At 30.1% G+C, this 25,405-nt stretch overlaps 4 protein-coding genes across 8 annotated transcripts; 2 read left to right on the top strand and 2 right to left on the bottom strand.

Annotated features, from left to right (window-relative positions):
• Nucleotides 1–307: 307 nt before the first annotated feature.
• LOC105148676 (uncharacterized) lies at nucleotides 308–10,159 on the bottom strand. 4 transcript variants are annotated; one of them, XM_087412600.1, is made up of 6 exons: nucleotides 7,865–8,619; nucleotides 3,828–5,084; nucleotides 2,816–3,751; nucleotides 2,165–2,747; nucleotides 1,665–1,985; nucleotides 308–1,383 (listed from the first exon to the last, which is right to left on the bottom strand). In XM_087412600.1, the coding sequence occupies exons 3-6, from the start codon at nucleotides 3,746–3,748 to the stop codon at nucleotides 389–391; spliced, it is 2,832 nt and encodes a 943-aa protein (XP_087268726.1). In that variant the 5' UTR covers nucleotides 3,749–3,751; nucleotides 3,828–5,084; nucleotides 7,865–8,619; the 3' UTR covers nucleotides 308–388. The 4 variants fall into 4 exon arrangements, 2 of the variants coding, with proteins under 2 accessions (XP_087268726.1, XP_087268727.1); XR_015547174.1 differs by lacking the exons at nucleotides 308–1,383; nucleotides 1,665–1,985; nucleotides 2,165–2,747; nucleotides 2,816–3,751 and adding an exon at nucleotides 8,646–10,159 and having other exon boundaries at nucleotides 4,844–5,084; nucleotides 7,865–8,567; XR_015547175.1 differs by lacking the exons at nucleotides 308–1,383; nucleotides 1,665–1,985; nucleotides 2,165–2,747; nucleotides 2,816–3,751 and adding an exon at nucleotides 8,646–10,159 and having other exon boundaries at nucleotides 4,844–5,084; nucleotides 7,865–8,202.
• Nucleotides 10,160–11,045: 886 nt separating this feature from the next.
• Nucleotides 11,046–12,859, top strand: LOC105148718 (ribosome biogenesis protein BRX1 homolog). The gene is made up of 4 exons (XM_011060603.2): nucleotides 11,046–11,411; nucleotides 11,658–11,934; nucleotides 12,039–12,394; nucleotides 12,498–12,859. Exons 1-4 carry the CDS (start codon nucleotides 11,316–11,318, stop codon nucleotides 12,804–12,806), a joined length of 1,038 nt encoding a protein of 345 aa, XP_011058905.2. The 5' UTR covers nucleotides 11,046–11,315; the 3' UTR covers nucleotides 12,807–12,859.
• Nucleotides 12,860–12,976: 117 nt separating this feature from the next.
• Ctl1 (choline transporter-like protein 1) lies at nucleotides 12,977–19,698 on the bottom strand. The gene is made up of 12 exons (XM_087412602.1): nucleotides 19,439–19,698; nucleotides 18,386–18,531; nucleotides 17,909–18,300; nucleotides 17,738–17,827; nucleotides 16,828–16,967; nucleotides 16,516–16,702; nucleotides 16,298–16,429; nucleotides 15,901–16,045; nucleotides 15,672–15,812; nucleotides 15,406–15,565; nucleotides 15,026–15,247; nucleotides 12,977–14,896 (listed from the first exon to the last, which is right to left on the bottom strand). The coding sequence occupies exons 1-12, from the start codon at nucleotides 19,547–19,549 to the stop codon at nucleotides 14,741–14,743; spliced, it is 2,022 nt and encodes a 673-aa protein (XP_087268728.1). The 5' UTR covers nucleotides 19,550–19,698; the 3' UTR covers nucleotides 12,977–14,740.
• Nucleotides 19,699–20,589: 891 nt separating this feature from the next.
• On the top strand, nucleotides 20,590–25,249 carry Hakai (E3 ubiquitin-protein ligase Hakai). 2 transcript variants are annotated; one of them, XM_011060535.2, is made up of 5 exons: nucleotides 20,590–20,769; nucleotides 21,211–21,320; nucleotides 21,899–22,210; nucleotides 22,761–22,949; nucleotides 23,647–25,249. In XM_011060535.2, exons 2-5 carry the CDS (start codon nucleotides 21,213–21,215, stop codon nucleotides 24,403–24,405), a joined length of 1,368 nt encoding a protein of 455 aa, XP_011058837.1. In that variant the 5' UTR covers nucleotides 20,590–20,769; nucleotides 21,211–21,212; the 3' UTR covers nucleotides 24,406–25,249. The 2 variants fall into 2 exon arrangements, with proteins under 2 accessions (XP_011058837.1, XP_011058836.1); XM_011060534.2 differs by lacking the exon at nucleotides 20,590–20,769 and adding an exon at nucleotides 20,792–20,961.
• The last annotated feature ends 156 nt before the right edge of the window (nucleotides 25,250–25,405 follow it).

The following is a 25,405-nucleotide window of genomic DNA, read 5'->3' as shown; positions in this document are numbered from 1 at the left end:
AAAATTATAAAACGGATCTGATGACGGCCATGCTCACAATTAATCTCGATGTTATACAGTATTTTTGTTTTATTTTTTACTGTAAGCTGATTAGAATGTATTATAAATTCCTTTCATTTGAGTATTAATTCGTCGACGAGACGAATTTATATTTTTGTCCCGTTGTATAAATTTATTTCCGTCACATCGAGAATGTTGCTTTCTTTCTATTTGTTTTCTTCGATTTCACTTTCTTATAAAAAAAATGCAATTAAACAATAATTCATGCTTTTCGTGTTCCGCATTGCGAATTATAATTAAAAACATGAACGATATAAATTGTATATTTTATTAAAATTTACAACTTTGACTTTACGTATAATGCTTACGTATAGGCACATTTTGTTATCTATTTCAAATCATCATGTTCTTTCTCTGTTAGTATATCGTTTATACTATTACACCATTTGCAAATATAAAATGTAACTACATGTGATACTAAGAATTTTTTAAGCTGTACGTCATGCTGTGGACAATTTAACCAACGTAAATCCATTTGTATATACAATTCGGTTTCTAACATTAACGCCGCATGATGCACATAACAGACGCCGCTCATTTTTGACGTTAATAGATCTTCAGCACTCCTAAATGTTTCTATCAAATCGTTACTACTAACCAATTCAGATTTTGTAATATCTGCCAGGAGATTCTTACATGTGTCGCATCCTTTGATTCGTGAATTATTTAGGATTTTTGCCGCAATAAAATTGCAAATGTTAAGATAATCGTGTGTTGCATCTAAAGGTCTCTCCAAATCTAACATCAAATCGTCATTGTATCTACTTTCTATCTTACGATTAAGAAACTCTTTTAACGTAAACAACAACGATCCGTCTATTTTATTCTCACTATTATTCTCCACAGTACGAGGTGACGTTAAATTGTTGATTAGCAACGTTTTAAAAGAACTTTCGAATTCTGCACACGTGGGATTGGTATTCCTTATGCCGAAAGATCTAATTTGCCCGAAAAAATGTTGAAGGGAATCCAAATTCAAAATTCGAGGCTTCAAGCATTTGAATTCGTATGCTTTCAAAATTATCCACAATTTGCGTAATCCCCCTATAGTAGAAATCCAATTTTTCAAAACATTCGAATCTCTTATTTGATTCTTATCTTTTCGATCGACAAATCGCATTCTTTGTAGTCTCTTTACTGCCCTCTCCCAAAATGGAAAATGTGGACTGTTGTGCGAAATGGCAACTCTTAACGGTTTCTCCGGCTTTAACGTATGTCCATTAACAGAATCAAACAATCGGTCAAAGAAAAGTATTATCTCTGCTGTATCCCGTCCTTTCTTTTCTGGCATTTTTAATGGTCCATACACTGTATTCACGTGCCCTAAAAAAAGCACATACACATGAAAAATAAATGTAATTAATATATAATCACATAATTTAAATCTTATTAATAACGTTTTCGACTGCGTGGATTTGAATCGATCCAAGATTGATTAATGGCATCACATGCTCTACTTTAGGTTTTTAATTTGACGAATTTTTGGCATTTCCAGGTTAATCGATCTCGGATCGGTTTAAATCCATTGCAATCTGCAACAATATTATAAATATGTAATAATTACATACGGAATTGTATCTTATTAAATTTGTATAAATATATACCTTCTAGTTTGGTATGGTGATGTATAAATCCGCCCATCGTCATACTCAAAACCTGAGCAGCATTTTTAACTTTTTTTTTCTTTATTTTATTTTTTATTACATGTTCTGCCGTAATTTTCGGCATTAATCGATACGTGCTATGAGTCAAGTCCATATGATGTGCTTGTTCAATAATTTCCCATGATGCAAATTTTCGTTCTTCTCCTTCTTCAACATCAAACTCAAGATCATTATTTAATAAATTATTGCGTATGCTTTTAATAAGACATGGTGGATCATATAATGGAATTATATCTTGCTTTTTTATTGTTATATAACCATCTAAAGAAATACAGAATAACAAATAAAATTATAATTCAATAAAATATAGCATAATTATACATATATATATATATAATTTAACATTCAAACTTATTATTTGATAAAACAAATTATATAATAAATGCAAATATTTATAATCTTTATATACGATAATAATAAATTTAACAAAAAATGCTTACAATATAGTTGTCTTTGTTTCAATTTTAGCCTTGCCGATTCTAATTTTAGTTTATTTATAGCTGTGAGATTTCTCTTCCCATCATTACATACAAAGGCGACTAGATACAATCCACTGTCAATTATAATTTTGGCAATATCTTTGACCCACTCAATAAGTTGATCAGTTTTTGTTGCACCGTCACAAAAATAATACACCAGTGGAAACTTCCATCCACTTTGTACACCACGAATCATAAAAACTAACACATGATCAGCAAATCTTGCTCTCCTCTTATTACCAAAATCTTCAAAACCAAGAATATGTTTCTTTTTTGCATCATAATCTACATGAGGTTGCAATAACATTTCGTCCCACATTAAAAGACACACTTTATCTCTCTCCTTCATTAATTTTACTTTCTTTTTCAGATATTTATTTATAAAATTATTTGGACCTGGATGAATATTAATTGTCTGAAGTATAGATCGTAATGTTTCTATGCTGGGCAGATTGAAAACTTGTGTCAGATATTGATAACATTTACTAGATTGTTTCATGATAGATAAAGCAGCAATCTTTTCAGTCAGTGTAAAATGTCTATCCTATAAATAAAATTAGATCAATCTATCATAACTTGATATTTTCTTATTATAATATTCCACTTACATACCTCAGAGGCATATTTTGTCGTTTTTATCTGCATCTGGAGAAAAGCCTGTTCGACAGGTGTCAATGAAGACAATAGCTTTTCTATAGCAGTACTTTTGCTGCATTGCTTAGCTTGCCTTATACGTTCACGAAATGATAACTGCCTCTTTATAACAACCTCTTGCTTCTTTCTTAATATACATGATAATTTGTACAACTTCCACATTTTTGGCGTAAATTTATGAAAGCACTTTTCATGCAGTAAGTTATGCAGGTCTGACAAGCTGGATATTGAATTTTTGGGCGAGGAAGACTCTAACTTTAAAGAATCTTTATTTATTGGAGAACTTTGTAAAACTTCTTCATTTATTGGAGTACTTTGTGATACTTCTTTATTTATTGGAATATTCTGTGACATCTCTTCATTTATTGGAATATTTTGTGATACTTCTTTATATATTGGAATACTCTGTGATAATTCTCTAATTATTGGAATACTTTCTAAGATTTCTATTGCAGGTTGTGTCTCTTTTTTTATTTCTATTATTTCAATTTCTTCAAGTTGATCAATTGCATTTATATCTAATGTTTTGCTTTTAGAACCTTTTGTACTTACAATGCTGTAAGTATGAGTCTCAGTGTCATGATCATTAATTATTTCATTGTCTTCACTATTATTTGCTTCAGTGTTGTTATTACCGTTATTTGGCAGATATAAGGATGGAATAACACCAGGTTTCAATCTTCGTAATCTATACATTGCTTCATAATCACTATCGGCAAAATGTCTGTAGCATACAACACACTTTCTTAATTGTTCATCAGTTAAATCTTGTATTTTCTCTGAATAAATCGCCTTTTTCCATTTATTCATCATGATAACGTCTTTGGGAAACATGTGGGAAGGTAGGCTCACCCCCGTGGAACATCCCAAAACGCAACAATGTCTACCCATAACCTAAAACGTTAAGTATTGTTTATATTATAGCCTATTTTATAATATTGTACATGATTTTATTAATATTCATACTTACTATAATTGCAGATAGTGACAGGTGAATTGATTGAATAAGGCAAAACCAGCAAAGCAATGTTAAGTGAAAAAAATTACTTAAAAAGTCAAGGCACGCATTTAGCGGAGATACGAACCAAATAGCGGTAAATTTCCATTTACATCAGATGAGATATGTACTATTACTATATAGAAGGACGTCGGTCTTTATTTAGACTGCGTTCGCTTTACCGCTCACAGTGCTTGTGAGTATCAATTGTCCTTGTTTAATATTTATTAAACAACAAGAATGAAACGATGCTTAAAGCGTTAAACGCAAAAGCGAACACAGCTTTAATATATAGCGTAATTATCTCAAAGGGTAATTGAATTATTCGGAAATAATTGAAGAACGCTGACATATTATCAACTGTTTTGATTATTCGAAATCGATATTAAAGACGGTCAATTATATTTAAGTTATTATTATTATTACTATGTCATTTTCTTATTATTATTATTAAATTGTTGACCCTCACTCAAATTTCTCATTTTATACTTATAATTCATAATTGAATTATAAGTGATATTATTAATGTATAAATGTTAACATTAATAACATTTATTTTAATTTTAATTATGATAATTTTTTTAATAATATGAATTGGAACATTTTTCAGAAACTCAGAAATATTCGAAAAGTTTACATCTTCTCTTAGAATTTTTCGTACAAGTGAATTCTGAAATATTCTGAAATTTCTCATAAAAAAAAATATTTAAAAATTTTTCGAATTTTATAACGTTTCATCAGAAATTATACTTACAAAAAAATCTTAGAAATTTTATGATGTTACATAATTAACATATATATGAAAAATTTTGAAGAGATGTAGATTTTCTGAAAAGTCCAATTCGTACAAAAAATGTGAGAGAGTTATAAAATTATATTAAAAATTCTGAAAAATTATATGAAAAATTCTGAAAACAATTTTCATCAGGGATATTAAATTATATAATATTTAATTCATAAATGATAACATTAATAAGCATATTATACTATTTAGTTATCTTTTAATTTATCACGAACTGTGTACAGAATTCTCCTGGAGTGACAAATTAATGTACTTTTCTCACCTATACTTCAATTGTATACTCGTCAATTAAAAGGTTGCAACACTTTTTTTCGATGGATTTCGGAACTCAGTTTTGTTCGTAAAGCAGTTGAATCTAAAAAGTATCTTTAGATTTTAGATCCATAAGGAAGGACAAATCGCTCGGTGAACAGTCTGCATTCCAAAACCTAACGAAAAAAAGTGTAACTTTTTAATTAAATCAGTATATCATCAAAAACATCTACATTTTCTGTTATAAACATCTTCGTATTAAGAATATTCTTTAGCATGTACATTCTTTTAATTTAATTAAATAGTTTTAATTAAACATTATATTTGCTATATATCAATTATAAATCTTTGTTTCTTCATTATATTTCAATAGTACATAACAATTTAGCTATTCCTAATAATTTCATTCTATTATCATCAAAACTTTCTAATATTAAATGAGTAAATATTAATTTAACTCTTGACATTTTATTATTAATTTCTTTTTAATAAAAAAAAAAGGATTTTTTAATATGAACCATTATATAACCATTATAAAAATTTAATAGTCTATTAAGCAATTTTTAAAATGTTTTATTATTAATTTTTGATAAAATTAATTGTTTAAAACAAATTTAATAAAAACATATTCCATCAATTTTATTATAGCCGGATAGCCGGAGAGGCAAATTTATTTATATGGTTATTTCTTTTTTGGCTGTATTTGTTGTTTTGGCGATAAAAATTATCTGTCAATATGATGCAAAGAATGTTGCTGAGAATGTACTGAAAATTATTTGAGAATATCCTTATAGAAATGATCATAACAAGATTATCACAAAACAGTATAAGTTAAATATAGTAGATAATGAGAGAGAAGAAGAAAAATGGAAGTAGAGGGATAAAAACGGATCGCTAAGTAAAGTTCGATAGGCGAATAGATAAGTACGAAATGTTTAGTTTCCAAGTAAAATAATATTTCTTCTGTATTTACAAAATCTCTTACGCTTTCGTTAATTCACAAACATACATGCACTTGCGCTCGAAATGTACATAGTCACCACAAATATCACAATATAAATAACATAATAAATTTTAATAATCAATTTTTATATTAAATCGTGATATTAGGTGAAACTCTGCTTCACTTTTTTAATAACGATTCGCGAAATTCGTAACGCATAAATCCGAAGCTGGAAAAGAACTTCCGTCAATATCCCCTTATATCCCTTACGCTTAGGGAGATAAGCTTGATATAAAATAATGTTTATACTTGTTTCAAAGCTTTTTGCTAATCGATACGACCGCTCACTAACTTCAATATCAAATCAGGATCATTCTTATAATTTCAGTTATTTAATTATTAAATTTCTCTTTTTTGTATATATATGCGTTCATCTTCATAAATTAATACCGTCCGATCCAGGCCTATTATATTGTAAATACGATAACTTAATATCTCTAATAAAAAACTTATCTGATGTAATATAGATAGTTCACAATAGAAAAATCGCATCTTTAGATATAAACTTGTATAAAATAAAAACCAATAAAATTATAAAGCAAAAAATGTATCTAATAGTAAATTCGCTAAATCACTTTATAATCGTAAATATAATCTACCCAATTTTTACGTTGAATTGATGGTATAAACCTTATTATTAGTAAACAAAAAATACAAAATTATTTAATCAATATAAACTACTTATTACGATCAAAACATAAAATAATTTAATTCTTATAATAAGCTTATGATAGAAACTATTTTTTGTGGCTAAAAAAAGAAAATTCAGTTCCTTATGGATAAATATAAATTTTACGGTCTTTTACGATCTTTTATGGTATCAATTTTAAACCAGAAAATAAAATCTGTCGAACACATATATAAACATAAACATAAACATAAAATTGAAATAAATTATGTTAACCCTTTCGTACCTCTGAGTTTCCCAAAAAAGATACGTTTCATATGAAGACAGTTTTTGGGAGTTCTGTGTGTAATTCTAAATTTACTATCAAAATTCAAAATGACGATCAAATCACTGAAATATCATATACATTATATATATATATATTATATATATATATATATATATATATACATATATATAAACTATATAGTTTATATATATATATACATATATAAACTATTATAATAAAGTTCACATTTAAATAAGACTCTAAATATATGATTAGCATCAATTCTATATACATGGTTCTATATACATGACATAATATATGGTTATTCTTTACTATCCAAAAATTTGATTTTTTACAACGTTTAGATAACTATATTTTATTGAAAACATTACATTACAAAGGGGATTTTTTTACATGTCGCTTACACTTTTTTCTTTAAAGTCAAGATAAAAGTCGATAGGATTACTTTTCAAAAATTATACTTTTTTTCGTAGGTGGGACATGTATATTCCGAAGTACGAAAGGGTGAATAGTATAATTTGTGGTTCCAAGAATAAATCCAATACAAGTAAGGTGCCTATATAACCCTCTGCTGTGATGCATAAATTATATAAGACAATAAGATATACTTTGTACTTTGACATTAAAGAGGACTTAAATTGTCAATTTTGTATTTTGAAAAACGAAGTAAAAATTTATGTTACAAAAAAAATAAAGATTATAGAAAAGTTTGCAGTTAACATTATTTAAGTAAGTACATTTGAACTATTTATACAAATTATATCTTACTGCCTTATAATTTAAGCACCGAGAAAAAATGTTACATATATGGACATATTTTATATATAATTATACATAACTTTATATAATTATATATAATTACATATAAAATATTTTTTCCCGAGCACCAACAACCGCGAAGACGCATGCCTTTTTTTTTTAATTACATATAAAATATTCTGTTTTTTTATTAAATAAATATGTAATTAATTATTCAATATAAACTACATATGAAATGAACTTTTCGCGGTTAAATCTCCAAGTAACTTATAATTACCAAGCGTTTTTTCATCCTCTCAACCCCTTGACTGTTGACTGCTGCATCCTTGCTGTTTGCCACTCTTGATCGCTTCTCTGAACACGTTGCTCTTTTCCTTCATGACAGTATCTCATTGATGTCCTTTGAGTTCTCTAGTTAAATCTTCTGTTATAGCCACCTCTGTCTCACTCAAGATGAATGCCAGTTTGAATTAACTCAATTGGAATGAATGTGTTTTGCTTCAGCGAGCTGTTGTTTCTTATAATTTTTTCTAATGTTTTTGAAAATTTCTGATGAAATCTATCGAGTGAGTTTTGTACACTCGTGAATTGCCTTTTTACTTCTTTGTGGCTATTCTGTGGAAGATTGGAAGTATATTTCGTTAACAACTTTTTTCATCTACGTTACTGGCCGTATCGTCATTAATGAAGCAGACGGGATCAAATATAAATAAGAGGAAGAGAAAAAAAAGAAGAACAAGAAAAAGAAGAGATAACCGCCGATGATGCAGCACCTTCTGAAATTGGAGGATTCCTTGTCAGTTTTTTATCTAACGATTCAGATTAATAGTGTTTTTAAGTACAGTCGGTTTGAACCTGATCCAGTTTGATTAACCCATGTTTGACCCGGAAGTATCATAATCTTGTCCAATCAGAAATCAAAATAAAACATGTGACGTTATCGATCCAACCCGGATTAGAACTCACTGCACTCGAAAACGCTGTAAGTTTTCGCATCGGTGATTACCTTATTCATTTCGTAAGCGCTTTATTTTTTTCACAAATTTTTTTTCACAAACCTTCCTTTTTCATTCCTCACATGCGTCACTCGATCGTTCTCTTTTCGTTTTTTTGATTTGTAAGCAGTCTTTCTATTTCTCAATGACCATTGTGTATTTCTCCTTTTTCTGAGTTGCATCCCTTCGTTCGAATTTGATATTGTTGGTAAATTTCTTCTTAAGTTCATCATCGATCGTGTTATTATCTCTGATCTGCTCGTCTCTGTTCTCTTTCTAGCTTTGCTTGTCTGTGATGATGTGGTATCGTCCGTAAACTCGCAGTACGATCGATTTATTTGAGATCCTGTAATATCATACGTTATCCGATACGTTTTATTTTCCCGGATGTTCTTCCTCGGTCTTTTGTCCTTCAATGTAACAACCATTGATGCTTCACATATGCTTTGACCATTGTTGTCCACTATTGTAAATTTATCGCTGAAATTTTTGCTTTGTTCACCTGTCGTCAAGTAAGCTTCTATCGCTTCATTTAGTCGTTTCTCCATCTCTGCGTTCTCCTCTTTAGCCTCAGTTTCTTCAATGTTATCGAATTTCTCCAAAAACTCACGCATTTTTTTAATTCTTGCAACCCTTTCATTAATCGTTTTCTGCAGCTCACCTCGTCTTTCGATTTCCGTCATCAGTCGTTGCTCCTCTTCCTTTATCTCCTCAATGGTTTTGAATTCACTATCTTGTGTTTGCAACATACTACTTGACGTCATTGTCACAGGATTGATTACCTGTAGATCTTGCGACTCGTCCACATGTAGTAGCTCCACATGTGGTGGCTCCACATGTAATTGTTCCACATGTGGTTGCTCTGTATGTGGTTGTTCCGCATGTGGTTGCTCCGTATGTGGCTGTTCCATATGAGATTGCTCTGTGCATGGCTTATCCATTTGTACCTCATTCATTTGTAGTTCTCTATGCCATGCTATTGTTGCATGATCCACTGGAGCCAGTCTCCAATTAATTACTTCTTTCCGCTCTTCTTTTTCCTTAATGTCAATATGTGGGTTTTCCTCGATTTCAAACGCTTCATCCACTAATATCCCCGTTTGATGCTCTGAAATCTGATCCCACTTTTTCGCGCCATCATCATAGGTTAGATTTCTATCGAGAAGTACGTTATCCTCCGTTTCTTCTATAGTAATTACTGGTACAATTCTCTTTTTAAATCCCATGTTGCCTTCCGGCTTATCTTCGTATTCTTCGTTGATATTTTTCATTATAAAATCATTATTCTCCACGGTAAGCATATCTTCGATTGGCCTCACTATTAACCTCTCTATTTGTGACATGTTGAGAGCCATCGTTAGAGTCCTCGCCATTTGATTCCTTTTAAATCCTCCTGATGAAATCGTCGATAAGTCGAACTCGTTTCGACTTTCCCTGGACCTCTTGAATTCTGTAAATTTTCAGTCAAGTTTGTACGAATTTTACCGGTATTTGTCCGTTGTTATCAACTGACATGTTTTCATTCGTGAATAATGCCGCCATGGTGGAAAAAGACAGGTGAGACAACTTGAGGAATGCGCAGTAAGACTAAAACAAAATTTGATTGGCTAACTGATTGCTCTGAATTGTTGTTATGTGCATCTGTCGTCTGTCTATAATATACTGAGCAAGTCTTTCCTATTCTAAATTATAGAAAACTGCGATTCGATGAAGAAAAAGAAGGCAAAGGAAGGCAGGCCGGTCGCGAAAAAATTGGGCTAAATTTCAAGCTTCGGAAAATCACTTTGGGAACTTTCCAGCAGAGGCACAAATCTACACATTCCGTCTTTGTTTCTTACTGATTATTAAATAAGGACAGAATGACTTGTGTGATTTGTGTCTCTTGCTGGAAAGCTCCCTTTATAGCACAATAGAAATCCTCTATCAGGGGGTTGATTGTGGATTTTGAAAGGAGATTGGCCCCAGATTGGCCATCAAAGAGTATCGTTCATTTTCTAGCCAAATCTTGCGAGTGAGAAAAGATATGTTCTATCTCGTTCTGCGCGAGGAAGAAAAAGATATGTGTTATCTGTTAAAGAAAAAGATATGTGTTATGTGTTATCTTGCTCCGATTAACGCGAATGGTTAGAAAATAGCGGATCAATCAAAAGAGCACTGATGGCCAGAGTTTATGTTACATGCACTATAGATTTTCAGTGTTGGCAATAAATTTTGGAACACAGCGTCCGTTTAACAAAATAAAATGAAATATTATAATTGGAATTTCCATAATAAAAATAAAATGTACATACATATGTAATTTGTGCATGTATCGTGATACAGTCAATACTTCCAATTTTCCCCGCAAGCCGCTTTTCAAGCTCATTTTCAATCTTTTCATCCCCCGAATTTTCACTCCTTAAGTCTGTTCTTTATGCTTGCATTACTTGACTGATGCATATGGTGGTAATAAGTTGAAGTGAAATAAGGCCTGTTCTTTTTAGCTGAACTGTTGCATCAGTTCATGTTTTCTCTTCTTCTTTCCTCCAGTTCATCTTTTTTCCTTTTCTCTCCAACAAAAAAGAAGAGGATAAAAGATGAACTGGTGCAAAAGTTCAGCCAAAAAGAACAGACCTCTTCTTTTAAATTCGTGAGCCGTGCGTCCACGTGAATCTTGTGAATAGTTCTACTACGAGTGTAATTAGAGAATCTTATTTATCTTTTTTGCTATTATTTATTTCGTTTGTTCTTATAATGGCGAAGAAAACATTAAAGAGAAAGCAGAAGGAAAATGTGGAGAAAGAAGATGACCCGAAAAAGAAAGTGGCAGATGAACCTGCCGCTAAAAAGGTTTAAATAACCTATACTAATTACTCAGTATAATTAATATTGTAAAGTACTAATTAATGAAAAAGAATCACATATAAATTATATCAATGTTTTCTTTTTAAAAAACATGTTTAACCAAAATCAATTAAGTCAGTAATTTAAAAAAAAATAATTATTGTAACTGTTTTCTATAATCTAATCTTTACTGTTACTCTTTATACATTTGTTTAATGAAAAGAAAAATTGGAATAATTTTTTTTCTTGTAGGTGAAATGGATCAACAGACAACGGGTATTGGTATTTGCTACTCGAGGCATCAATTATAGGCATCGACATCTCATGGAGGATTTAAAAAAATTGATGCCACATCACCGTTCAGAATGCAAGATGGAACGCACTAAGAGTTTACAAGTAGTGAACGAGATATGTGAAATGAAGAATTGTAACAAAGCTATCCTGTTTGAAGGTCGAATGAAGCGGGATCTTTACATGTGGTTCGCTAATGTACCCACTGGTCCAAGTGCAAAATTTCTCATAGAAAACAGTAAATATTATACCTAATTAATAAATTTTTAATATATATATATATGGAGTCGACACATACATTAATACATAATTTGTATAATCGCACATTAAACTTATTTATAGTTTATACAATGAGAGAGTTGAAGATGACAGGAAATTGTTTGAGAGGATCTCGGCCCTTATTATCATTTGATGAACATTTCACCACACATGCGCATTATAATCTCTTGAAGGAATTACTGACACAGATTTTTAGTGTACCAAATCATCATCCTAAAAGTCAACCGTTCTTCGATCATGTATACACATTCGCTGTTGTAGACAACAGGATATGGTTCCGAAACTTCCAAATTTTAACAGAGGATGGTGCATTAACCGAAATTGGTCCAAGATTTGTTTTGAATCCAGTCAAGATATTTAGTGGAAGTTTCGGCAATAATACTTTATGGGAAAATCCCAATTATATTTCTCCTGCCAAGGTAATAGAACAGTCTTATTTTATATTTGATAAATGCATATTATGATTGATCTGTTTTTTGCATTATTTATATAATATTTCTTATAATTTATAAAAAATTTTAGCTTCGTCAATCATTAGCAAAAAAGGCTGCTAATAAATATATAAATAGAGTGGAACAGAAAATGGTACGACACGCAAATAAACCTGACTTATCCTATGCAGTTAATCCCATAGATGAAATATTTAAGGGTGACTTAGTGGAAAAAGCAATGGAAATCGAAGAAAAATTTGAGATGGATAAAAATGAAAATACAAAAAAGCTTGTGAAAAATAAAGTGAAAAAGATAAAAAAGAAACCTGTGGTAGCTAAAAAAGTTAAAAAAGCAAAATTTGTAAAATCAAAAAAGAAGTTTCAAAAAAGAAGAAGATAAAATGAATATTATTTTGTAATATCATTAATAAAATATATTTTTAATATGATAAATGAGAGATGTTTTTTCTTGTACGATGGAATTATTTAACATCTATCATTAAATAAAACTTTAACATAATGAGAATTTTAAAATAAATATAAAGAAAGAGGAAAGTGTATAAAAAAATCTTCTAGTTCTTACATCGTTTATATGATAATTTCATGAGAATTAATTAAATAATCTCATGTACATATATATATATTTACATATATGTTATTAAGTATATGTTATTAAGTACATAACTAATTTTGAATTGCCTTTTGTTTACAAGTATTGTGCCCGCAAATTATTCAAGTTTAATAATAAAATAATTCAAAGCTATTAATACATGTTTTCAATCATGAACATATGTTTTACATATATGTGTAATTTAAAAAAAATATAATTTCTTAATATTAGTTATTACAACACGATACAATATATTATTAATATCGTTGAATATTTAGAATATGTTGAATCATACTGCTTTGTACTTCGTCATTAATATGTTATATTTATTAACACAAATTTATATCAATCTAAAATACTTTAAATATATCTTAGAAACTTACAATTAGATATATATATTTTAATTTATCTCGCACAAGCACTTGCTTAATACATTGTATTAAAATATCTAACAATATATATTTTGTACATCGAAGTATAAAAGCCTCTTATTATCTAAGTGTTTGAATTGGATATTTAATTATTTTATTTCAAACTTTTTGATTGGAAGGAATGAAACTTATGTATGTAAAGTTTAGAAAATAGGTTTTTCATTTGCAATTAGCAGAGGAACAATTCTTTTCATTAGTATAATAAATAATCCATATTTTATGTGTCGACATTTTTTTGAACTACAAATAATTGCACTTTGTTGCATTAGAATGCGTTTTTTTGTAAATGATAATTGTACTTTATAGCTTTATTGACTTGCACTTGCTTTTTTTTTATATGTATGCTTAAAATTTAAAAATATGATTACTCTTATTCCCTTATTATTATACAAGCAATATTCTTAAGACACAGAATTTTCAATTTGTGCAATGGCACTTCAATGATACAAAGTTTAGAGAAAAGAAAAATCTAATCTAATCTTTATCTTTATTCATCAATTAGATATTTAGTACTGAGTAAATAACTGAGTAAACATATTCCACAAAATGAAAAATTCTTATAAAATATAATATCATAATCTAACTTCTTTTTCAATGATTCTAGTGAATTGTAAAATATTCTGTAATATCTTAAAATCTGGCAGTTAAATCAAAAGTTAGTGCTAAATACAAGTGGTTTTTAAAAATACTCTATCTTAAAGTGAGCAATTAATTGACACCACATTATTTTCTGTTTTATAATCATAATTCGTTCATATTATCAAATAGTAAAACATTTGCAATTACGAATATAATTTTACATGTTAATCAAGATTACCATCTCCAAATATCTTTTTGAGATAGCATAAAATATAACTAATAATTCAGAATATTCTGGCATGATTTATCACAAAAGAAGACCTGTAATCTTAAGAAATGAGTTCATTCTTAAATACTATGAGAAAAAACAAATTGATATTATGAAATCACACATAATTAAACAAAAAGTATTTCGCTTATTTATAATATACTTTTCTTATTTTAATATAAATCTCATATATATTAAAAATATATTAAAAATATATGAACGAATCATATTTTCATATAATAATTTAAATATTTCTTTTTAGTTATTATAAAAATAACTCGAGACAAAATTATTGTTTGCATAACAATACAAATATTGCACGCGTGAACGAAAGGAATGTACTCTTATTAATCTTATTAGTGATAAAATGCAAAAGTATTCTATCATATAAAAAAATATGTGTACAAAAACGTGTATAAAAAAGATGTATCTAAAATATCGGATACTTATCCGTTTATTGGTGTCATTTCGTGAGATTGTTGTCCGTTTGCATTACTGCTAGAGGCTCCGATTTGTGCTAATGCAGACTGACGCCACTTTCCATTTTCACCATTTAAATTCTTATCCTCGCATACACATAAGAATAGCGTGTCGATAACAGTCTAAAATAATAAATTATTATAAATTATTATAAATATCATTTAATAAAAATTATTCTCATGAAATATGTTGGTGTGTGTGTGTGTGTGTGTGTGTGTGTGTGTGTGTGTGTGTGTGTGTGTTTAACTTACTTCGTAAAGGGAAATTATACAATGAGCAATGAAAAACGAGAAAACGCAAATAACAAAAATCGGGATAGCGTAAAAATGTAGCTCCGGGTTTTGTCTCATAAAAAGTAATGCGATGCTTCCGGTTGCAGCTGTAACGAAACACTTTCCCAGGAACAATATAAAATCGCCAAATCCATTGATCACTGCTATTTGAAGAGCATTACTGACGAGTGTTGCATAAGCCTTAAAGAAATTACAAAATATAAAAAAAATTTATATCTTATTATATAAAATGTGCACATTATTATAAAATATATCCTTATATTTATTTATTTATTTATTTATTTCTACTGTTTAATCTCTATAAAGATAGATATAAAATCTTTAAGACTAGAACATACTATTCTGGCTGCATTGCAAAAGTGGGTACCCTCTATAGCAACAACAGTGTATGCATTATGATTCATATAGCGAATGAATTTTTCCAAACAATAGAAACAGCAAATGCAGAATTTTAAACCACACTGAGCACATGGAGATGTTTCCTTAGTTTTTTCGAATCTGTAAAATAAAAAGATGACATATTTTCAAGGATGTAATCAAGAATCGAAAAATCCTTGATAAAAAATGATGAACATCTGAATCTTTCTTTTACAAAAAAACTTACTTGGCATACAAATATGTTAAAATCAATCTGGGTAACTTAAACATGGTTATCAAAAGTGATCCACATGCTACAGAGCCCATGTGATAACAAACTAAATGTCCTATGGATGAACATACTGGAAATGAGCTGGCGTTTTTATCTCTAATGAGAGAAATTAGTCATTATTAAAGCATATTGAATATAAATATGTCTATACAAATATTTTACACCAATTTATTATAAATATTACCTAAAGTACCAGTGAGCAACAGAACCTGATATTACCATGCCTTGACATCCAACAATAAATTCTGATGTCCATATCAATCCTATAAGATATACCCACCACATGTATTTCACCCAAGTCACATCAACATATTCTACGAGAGTAAAAGCTGAAATGTTCAATAATTCAATTTATTTCATTTTCTTTATTAATTATAAGGCTATGCTCCAAAATTTACATTGCCAATGTTGAAAATCTATAATGTACGTAACACAAATTGTAGACTGCGCGTGTCTTAGCAGAGATATTATTGTCTCTTGATTTTCGCTGGAAGTCAATTTTGAAACACAGCCAAGATATACATGTGTTCACATGCATTTTTTCACATACATATATATATACATATGAAACAATAAATTACTTTTGAAAGAATCAAGAGAAAAATCGATCTTCTTTTCCTCAATTAATGGAGCGTTTTCACCAACCGAGCTTAAGTTGACAGGATCAAATATAGTATTTTTATACATTTGTACTGATTTTGTTTCAGGATAATCTATAATAAAGCATAAGAAATTTACTTATCATGATCATAAAATAAGCTCGATTTTCAATTACATTTATTGTAAGTAAGATACTTACTTGCTGTTGCAAGACAAAGAATTACAAATATCCAAAAGGCAAAAAACAATATCAAAGATATAAATGTTAAGATTGGTTGGAAAAATAAGCCAGGCAATTCTCTTAAGCATTTTGCACTTTCTTTGAATAGTGCCGCCATAAAATTGATGCGTTTGCGTAATATACATGAAAGAAACAGTAAAATAACCTGTAAAATGAAAAGAATAAGAAAAGAAATTCTATATTATTTATAATAAAGTTAATAAGTATATTTATATATATTTATGTGTAAAAGATAAATATATATCCTTTTTATTATAGAATAACATTTACAGTGATAATAGTAGCGATAATGGAAAATGCAAGAAATGCTCTTTCATTTCTGACAGCTTCTTCAAGAAGTTGGTTTGGATCAGTTTTGTCTAAGGTTTTTTTAATATCAACATATGTCATCCATAAAAGAATTGTACCCGCTGTAATAAATATGCCATTATTACTTTTTGCAATAAAATCTGCTTAATATATCAAATATAAGATAAGTTTTGGGATTTATTATCTATGATAATTTGTATAGACATATACATAATTTAAAAAAAGATAGAAACACAAATATAACATTTATAAACTATTTTTTATATCAATTTTATATGCTACAAACTAATTCTTTAAAATATAAAGATACAGATATGTTCATAGCATCTATGTACATTTTCAAAACTAAAAAATAGTAGAATAAAAATGTTATATCCTTGATTTTACTAATCAAAGCTATTCTCTAAATTCTTTGAAATGAGCTCTCACTCTAAGAAGTGAAAATTAAGCTATAAAAAGAATGGGAAATTTTTAATCTTTAAGAGTAAGATTTTATTTTTCAGAATGAGATTCACTAAAAGTTTTAGAAAGGTAAGTATTCAATTTTCTAAGTACATGTGCATTTTCAAATTCAAATAGCTAATAGCGTAATTTATTTCTATGTTTATTTAATCAACAATCATTGATCAACAATAGATATACAATATTTAAACAATTATTACAAATTCATAAAAATATTATCTTGAGAAACTTTTTTTGTGTTTTTATTTTAATAGTAATTCCTTTCTGCGAAAAGCGCACATACACTTATTGATATCTATTTATTCATTATCTGCAAACATTGTTTATTTATAAGCTAATTTATGACATGTATACATTTATTAAGAAACTAAATTTCCTTGTAAGTTTATAGTTGCAAAATGCAACTTACCTGTGGAAGCAATGCTCACAAGTACGATTATAATCCATGTTACAACACTTGCCAATAAATGAAAAATAGCTATTGTAAAGAGTGATAAAACTGAAACAAAAAGATTAATTAAGTACACTCTATATATAGCTTCTATATATGTTATCATGCAATAGTATGCTAAATTCTTACCACAGGCAACAAAAGATAATGTCAGAATTTGCTTCCAGGTTTTACATAAGTCTCCCAGAACCTGTTCAATAACATCCCACGAATTGATTAAGCCATATAAATTTGAGATTATTGTTTCGCTCACTTCCTTCACTGCTTTAGGGATACATCGATTTAAAACAGATATACTGGGGTAAACCGGTCGTTCAGGGCAAGATCCGTTCTTGAATATACTACTCTCGCTATTGCACGCACTGAAATCACCGCCTGGTCTATCGTGGCACAATTGTGATCCTGTCTCTTTGTAAAATTTACAGATATCTTCCATTGTCCGCAAAATTCTGTCAGGACATTTCTTCACACAAATCTTCAATGACTGCGTAACATTATTTATATCCAAGAAGAATAAGTATCTAAAATATAACATATTTATTTGCAGAAGTATTGTCATAGGAATGAATGCTTTGGCTCAATTAGGAAGAAATATATGTGACTGACGGTTTGTCGCTGGTATCTTGTCCAGAAAGCTCCATGCTGCCAAACTTTGGATTATTCTTCATGCCACATGTGTTCCCAAAACTGTCGTATCCATTTATGAGCCGTAAAGGATTGCCATAGACTATTGCAAAAGCAGCAATCAAGATCTGTAAACAAATAAATTGTTGCATTATATTATAATAAACTTTAAGTTTATTTATAAAGACTAAAATGAAAAAATGTCTTTTTCAATAAACTATGGAAATGATATCTAGTTTTATATATATATATATATATATATATATATATATATATATATATCAGTATAACTGTTATGTCATCATAAATCACTACTAATTGCAAGTTAATTATCGTCAATCTTAATAGCAAGTCACAGATTCCTATATATGTATATAACCTGTATAGCAATTATACAGTAAGCAAATTTTGCTTAATTTTAGCTATTAATCTACCATTGCATCTTACTAACAAACTTTTCTATATCTCTATTGGCACTTTGCAATAGCCTGTTCTTTGTCGTGGCACTAAAACTTGCTATCTCACTTTTGATAAACTTGAAATTTAATTTTTTTCTTTTCAAGTACAATAAATGTATATTAGTTTATAGCTACAAAGAACATACACATATATGTCATAGATATTGATTAGATAGATATTGACATAGATTTTGTATTAAATCTGTAGCTTCTCTATCAATCAGGATTGATAAAAATCCTGTTTTAAACGTTTAAAACATTTATTGATGTTTTTAATATATTTTAAATGTTTTTTTTGATACTATTTAAAGTATATTTGAAGCATTAAAAACATATTTAAGAAAAAACACAATATGTTTTATTCTTAAAAAACATTAGTCTTTATCAATCCTGCTACCAATAAAATTTCTAACAACACTTTGTAGAAACTATATTCTCGATAAAATCAGCGGTATTTCAGATACTCCGAAATATATTTCAAATGCCAAAATATTGTTACAAATGCGTCTGTTACGTAAAAAAAGGAAAGAAATTAATGCATGACATCAGATATACACAGCGTCAACTACGTACATACCATAAGAAACCAGAACGCTATGAAGAAGCAGAGCCAAAAAACATCCGTGCATCCCCGCACTCGTGTCGGCTCGACCCGTTCCTCGTTCTTGCTACCGGCGCAACAAGACATCTTCGTCGATATCGCTGCACCGCTGCACAAGATTGATAAGGCACTTGTTCCAGCGGAGTCGTTATTGTTGCCGCCGCGCGTCCCTTTTGATTCACAGTATTGGGAGTACAACTACGTTCAGTGCCGTAGGAATGACAATAAACGAGATTCTCAATCGGAACGATGTTGTCCATTGTCAGACGTTCTATTTGATTCCGCTCGTCGTAATTTATATTCATTTTTATTAATTTTTACCAATGTATATCAACTTTAATATACTTTTTATCCTTTTCTAATTGTCGTTGTCGCAAATACGCGTAGAGATCATTTTATAAAGTTAGTCGGAAATTTCAAGGTTCACATAATTATTTATAACGGGCGTCACAATCATCGTAGACGACCCTGCGATCCGCGTTCCGGCGTAATATCGTTTCCACGGCAACGAATGCGTACATCACATGGGGTCCATGGAGATCATCGGGGACGGGGACATTGGGTACGGTCGACGTGATGCTACGAGTGCTTTGAAATATTCTTTGATAAGTCAATTTGTAAAATTCTTTCTTCCGATTAATCAAATATTTCAAAGCATATATAATGAGACCACACCCATAGCTACGCATACACAATGCGTTCGCTTTGGCGCTTACAGCACTTGTGAGCATCAATCGCTCTTGGCTGTGGTCAAAGTATAGCTACAAATGCTTTGAAGTATTTGATGGACCAATTAGAAGAAAGAATTTTACAAACTGACCAATTAAAAAACGCTTCAAAGCGTTTGTAGCATCGCGTTGACTGTACTCTAGTGTTTTAAATCTTAAGTCGTAAAAAATTGACCAACTATAGTCGAATACGAGGAGAATAAATGATTGTGATTCGTCCATTCCTTATGACTTAAAGCTTAAAAATTTATTGTAGATTCGAGCTAAGGAAATCAACCAATCAAAATTCTTCTTTTTTATGGAATGGGAGGAAAGGAAAGATTCTGATTAGTTGCTTATGCACTGGCCTAGTTTACATCGCGCACTTGATACGGGCAGAGAGAAACTTTCTTGTGGTGTCAAACTTGAACACCCATGCGCCTGAAAGATAATCCGTTTATTACATGTCACATTAGTCACATATCAACAATGTTATAAGATTGTATCGCAAGGTTGAGTCGCGCGTATTGCCAACATGTTGTGAAAACATTTTTTTCACGGCTCGAGGCAAAACAAATATTTAATCGTCAAATATCAATTGTGAGTATCGCCAGTGACAGTCTTGCTCTTCGTCGCCCTTTATCCTCGAGAAGTGCTAGAGTAACGATCAGAACATAACCTTAACGTTTCATTTGAGACACAATTGCCGATCACGAAATACCAGGAATTTCGCAAGAAGAAGCTAAATCGACAATATGAAAATTTTTTCTGATTCAGATTCAGATTCAGAATGTATATTTTATCGTTCTCAATCTTTAATTCCTAAATTTTATCTTCTAATTATCTTTAAAAATTATATTTGTGAATACTTGCGTTTCATTGATTAACTACAAATAATGCATGAATAAATTATTGATAATTTTCTTTTTTTTTTGTTTTTAAAAAAATAAATTCTTGTAAGAAGAATTGATTTGTATTTATAACAAAATTTGTTGAGATATTGAAGCATGCAGCAATCCAATTATAATGTATTGATTTCAGGGATGGAGGAGAATGGAGGTAAAAGAATGAGGGGCAGAGCTCGTGGCCGAGGTCGTGGACGTACCCGAGGGGGTCGGGCTTCCAGAGGAAGATCCAAGAAGCAAGTTAAGGTAAATCAGTTTTAGATCAAAAATATTACATCCAAAAATCAGTGCAAATACATTTGTCAACTTATTCCTCAATATAACATTTATATAAAATGATAGAGGCTTATACAATTACTTATAAAACTAACTTTAATAAATTATACAAATAATATTATGAAGCCATCTTCATAACTGAGATTCTGTTTATTGAATTCGTCATTGAATTGAATATTGTTCTTTAATATAATCCATTTTTTGAAATCTATATTTATACACAATAAATTCAGTTACTTACATTATACTGAATTAGTACTAAAAGCTTCTATATAAAAGTAGCAAAGCGATTTAAATGTAATAATATATAAATATTTTAAGCAATTCAATACTTAATAATGATATTGTCATATTATTTAATAGAATATATATGTATTATTTTATTATCATAGTTGATTATATCATATATTGCATTCACTGATACTGTAGATATTGTATATAAAGCAGATTTTTATATATAATATATTAATCTGAACTGTAATTAAATGTAAAGTAATGTTATTTTAATAATTTTTATTTAATATAAAATATTTATGCATTGCTTGCAGGTTATAGAAAGCGATGAAGAAGAGACTTCGCAACAAACGGAGGATACTTCTGCAGAAACAGCTGGTGGGGAGCAGAACGAACATGAACCTCCCGTGACTCAGCAACCTTCTCTTGAGCAACAATTCGACTTGGAGGCTGATATATCACAGCTAGAAGCACCGACTTTCACGACCATCAATCGTGGACCACCTGAGCCGATGCTGCGTTTGAGATGGGACCATCGAGTGAATCTTATAGGAGAGAAAGTACTGAATCCTATGATACATTGCTGTGACAAATGTTTGAAGCCTATTCTCATCTATGGCCGTATGGTATGTTTTGTTATTAGAATGGACCAAGAAATTCATATTTCTTGTATCAAATCTTATTGAGTTTGATACAATGCATGTCACCTCTTATACTCCTTCACTCACAATCTTCAAAGCGAAACATTTAAGCTGAGAGTTTTCTTCTTTTTTAATTGGCCTTTGACTCCATGAGTATAGTCAAATTGACCAGTAACAAAATGTCAACTTATTTTTAAATATTGCATACACTTAATTAAACTTATCTTTTTAATCAGAGGGATATCAATATAATAAATAGTGCTCCTTAATCTAAATCTCAGTTGAGGTTCTAACTCATAGATAGAGCATAGCTTAAATGCAGAAAAAATGTTGTGTTAGGATGGGATTGAACCTGGATCCATGGATTGCTAGTTCATAGACCGAGCGTTAAGTCATCCATCACGACACTTCATAAGCTGAGATTCGCGATTAAATTCAAAATCCATCGATTATGAATCAATCATTCTCACGCGGACACATCTTTCTAATTTTTGGTTTTAACTTTTGCTCCTAATGTATTTAATATATTTTTCAGATACCTTGCAAACATGTTTTCTGCCTTTCTTGTGCCAAGAGAGAAGATAAAGTCTGCCCTCGTTGCATGGAGAAGGTATCTAGAGTGGAGCAAACTGGTCTGGGTACTGTATTCATGTGTACACATGGTGGGACAAGATATGGAAATGCTGGTTGCAGAAGAACATACCTGAGCCAACGAGATCTGCAGGTAAATGAAAATATTGATAAAATTGTACATTATAAACACACAGGAAAATTTTCGCGTGATTAATAATTAATGAGATAATAAAATTTAATCTTTCAAGTTGATATTTATAATCATCTTTATTTCATGACTGTCTTAAGTAACCTCTTAAGTCTTAACACTAGAAGTACTAAGTCATAGACTGTTTTTATCTTTAGATTAATTAGATTATTAAATTATCTTTAGATTATATTTCTTGTGTAAAAGATAGGATTCTGAATTTTTTAATTTTTTAATAATTATATTCTTACATTAATAAAGTATTTTTTATCTCTTTATTTTCATAGTAATTTGGTCCTTTTAATGATTAAAAAAACATTGACTTACTTTTATTACTTCTGTTAAGATACTAATACAATTCTACGGATGGTATTATAGTCCAATCTTGTATTTTAAAATTTTGAGTATGATATTGAGATGCTATACAATCGTTTTATTGAATGGAATCTTAAGATTATATAGGATCAAATCTAAGACAATCTGGAATATATAATATTATAACATCTGACTATAAATACCATCCTATGATTGGTTTGTGATATTTTAAGACTATATTTAAGACACTTAAATATAAGAAATGGCTATGAATATCGACCTAAAAATATTATTACATCCAGATGTGTTGACATAAATTTAACACTTTTTCTAATTTATTATATAGGCTCACATTAACCATCGGCATATTTCGGCGCCACCTCAACCAGTCCAAGGAATGCAGGTTGATCCTCCGCAATATGTACACGCTAAACCAGAGATGGAGTCACAGCTAACGAAGGTATCTTCCGTACAGATACAAAACACACGGCTTAAATCTGTACAGTCTCACATGGTTCAACCGATCATGGGTAACGATCCTCGTGTGAACTCACTGGTGAATCAACAACCAACGTTGGAACAACATCGACAACATAGGCAGCAACAACAACAGCAGCAGCAGCAGCAGCAAGCAATGATGTCGATGCAGAGTTATGCGCAAAGCACTGCACCGCCACCACCGCCTCCAAATAACGCTCCTATGCGAACCAATCTCATCACAGTACCGATCCAAGATACAACGTCTCTAGCTACGCACGATCTTCACGCGCAACAGAGTCATCATTATTATCCGACGCCACCACCACCGCCTCCGCCGCCACCACCGACAGTCAATTACGGCGGATATAATGTGCCACCGCCAGTATCGCAGCCGACACAACAATATTATTCACAGCCGCAACATCCCACTCAGGTGTCCTATGTGCCGCCGCCGCCACCACCGCAGCAGCAGCAACAGTACGTATCGTCGGCACCGACCTCCATACGGCCATCCCCTACTGGTTATATACAGGAACCTCAATACGGTCCACCACCGTCTCAGCAACAACCGCCACCACCACCACAGTCACAATGGTCGCAACATCAACAGCAGTTTTATAGATAAGAAAGACGAATGTTGTAATTTGGTGGTAGAGTAGTCGACGTGAAAAATGTGAGTTTGAGCCTATCTTTATATATATTTTTAAGTGGAGAAACATTTTCTCAATTTAAATAAGAAACAAATTATAAAAATATATCCAAGATTACTCGGTCTGAATCTAATGTTCTTATATTTCTCTGAAGGGATCTGATAACCCCAATAAAATGAAAAAAGAAAAATGTTGTACTGATTGTCATAAACAGCTTATTGGGGCTTTATTTATTAAATCCCTTATGAAGAAAAGTTTGGGGACATTACATAAATGTATATGTATATAATTTCCAATATAATATACAATGATCTACGGTAAATATTGAATTATAAAAATGATATCCTATCTATTATTGCGCGGGTATATATATATATATATATATATATATATATATGTGTGTGTGTGTGTGTATGTATGTATATACACAAGCGTATCATTTTTCATATTTCAATATTTATATCGTTATTGTGTGAACGAGTCTACATTTTAAATGTATATCAAATTAAAATGTTTCTTATCATATAGAGCGTATATTGTATAAGCGTTTAAATTTGAAGCTATGATTATTATGTATTTTATTTAAAAGTATTTTATGTATTTTATTAAAATGTATTATTTAAAAAGTACAAAATTTCAAGAATCCACAATTTTTCAGGATCGAATCTATATTGTATATACAAATGATGTAGCTGCATCAGATGCTTATATGATGTGTGTTCTATATTATTTTTTATATATTATACAATTGTCAATATGTTTTATACCTGATAAATAACATTGTTTTAATTTTACAATAAAATTGATTTAGTTATTATATATGTTCGTCAAGATTTCTCGATAAAAGTAGAAGCAATATTTGTTATGTTCTTTTGAAGCATTATGGCATCCCGTCATAAAGATGAATGTTGAATTGAAAAATATCTATTATTTTAAGAAAGTTATCAAAAGAAGTTTATATATAATATACTTGTA

This window comes from Acromyrmex echinatior, chromosome 13, assembly GCF_024713525.1.
Source record: "Acromyrmex echinatior isolate Ae372 chromosome 13, ASM2471352v2, whole genome shotgun sequence".
NCBI lineage: Eukaryota > Metazoa > Arthropoda > Insecta > Hymenoptera > Formicidae > Acromyrmex > Acromyrmex echinatior.
This window is presented reverse-complemented; position numbering and strand designations above follow the sequence as displayed.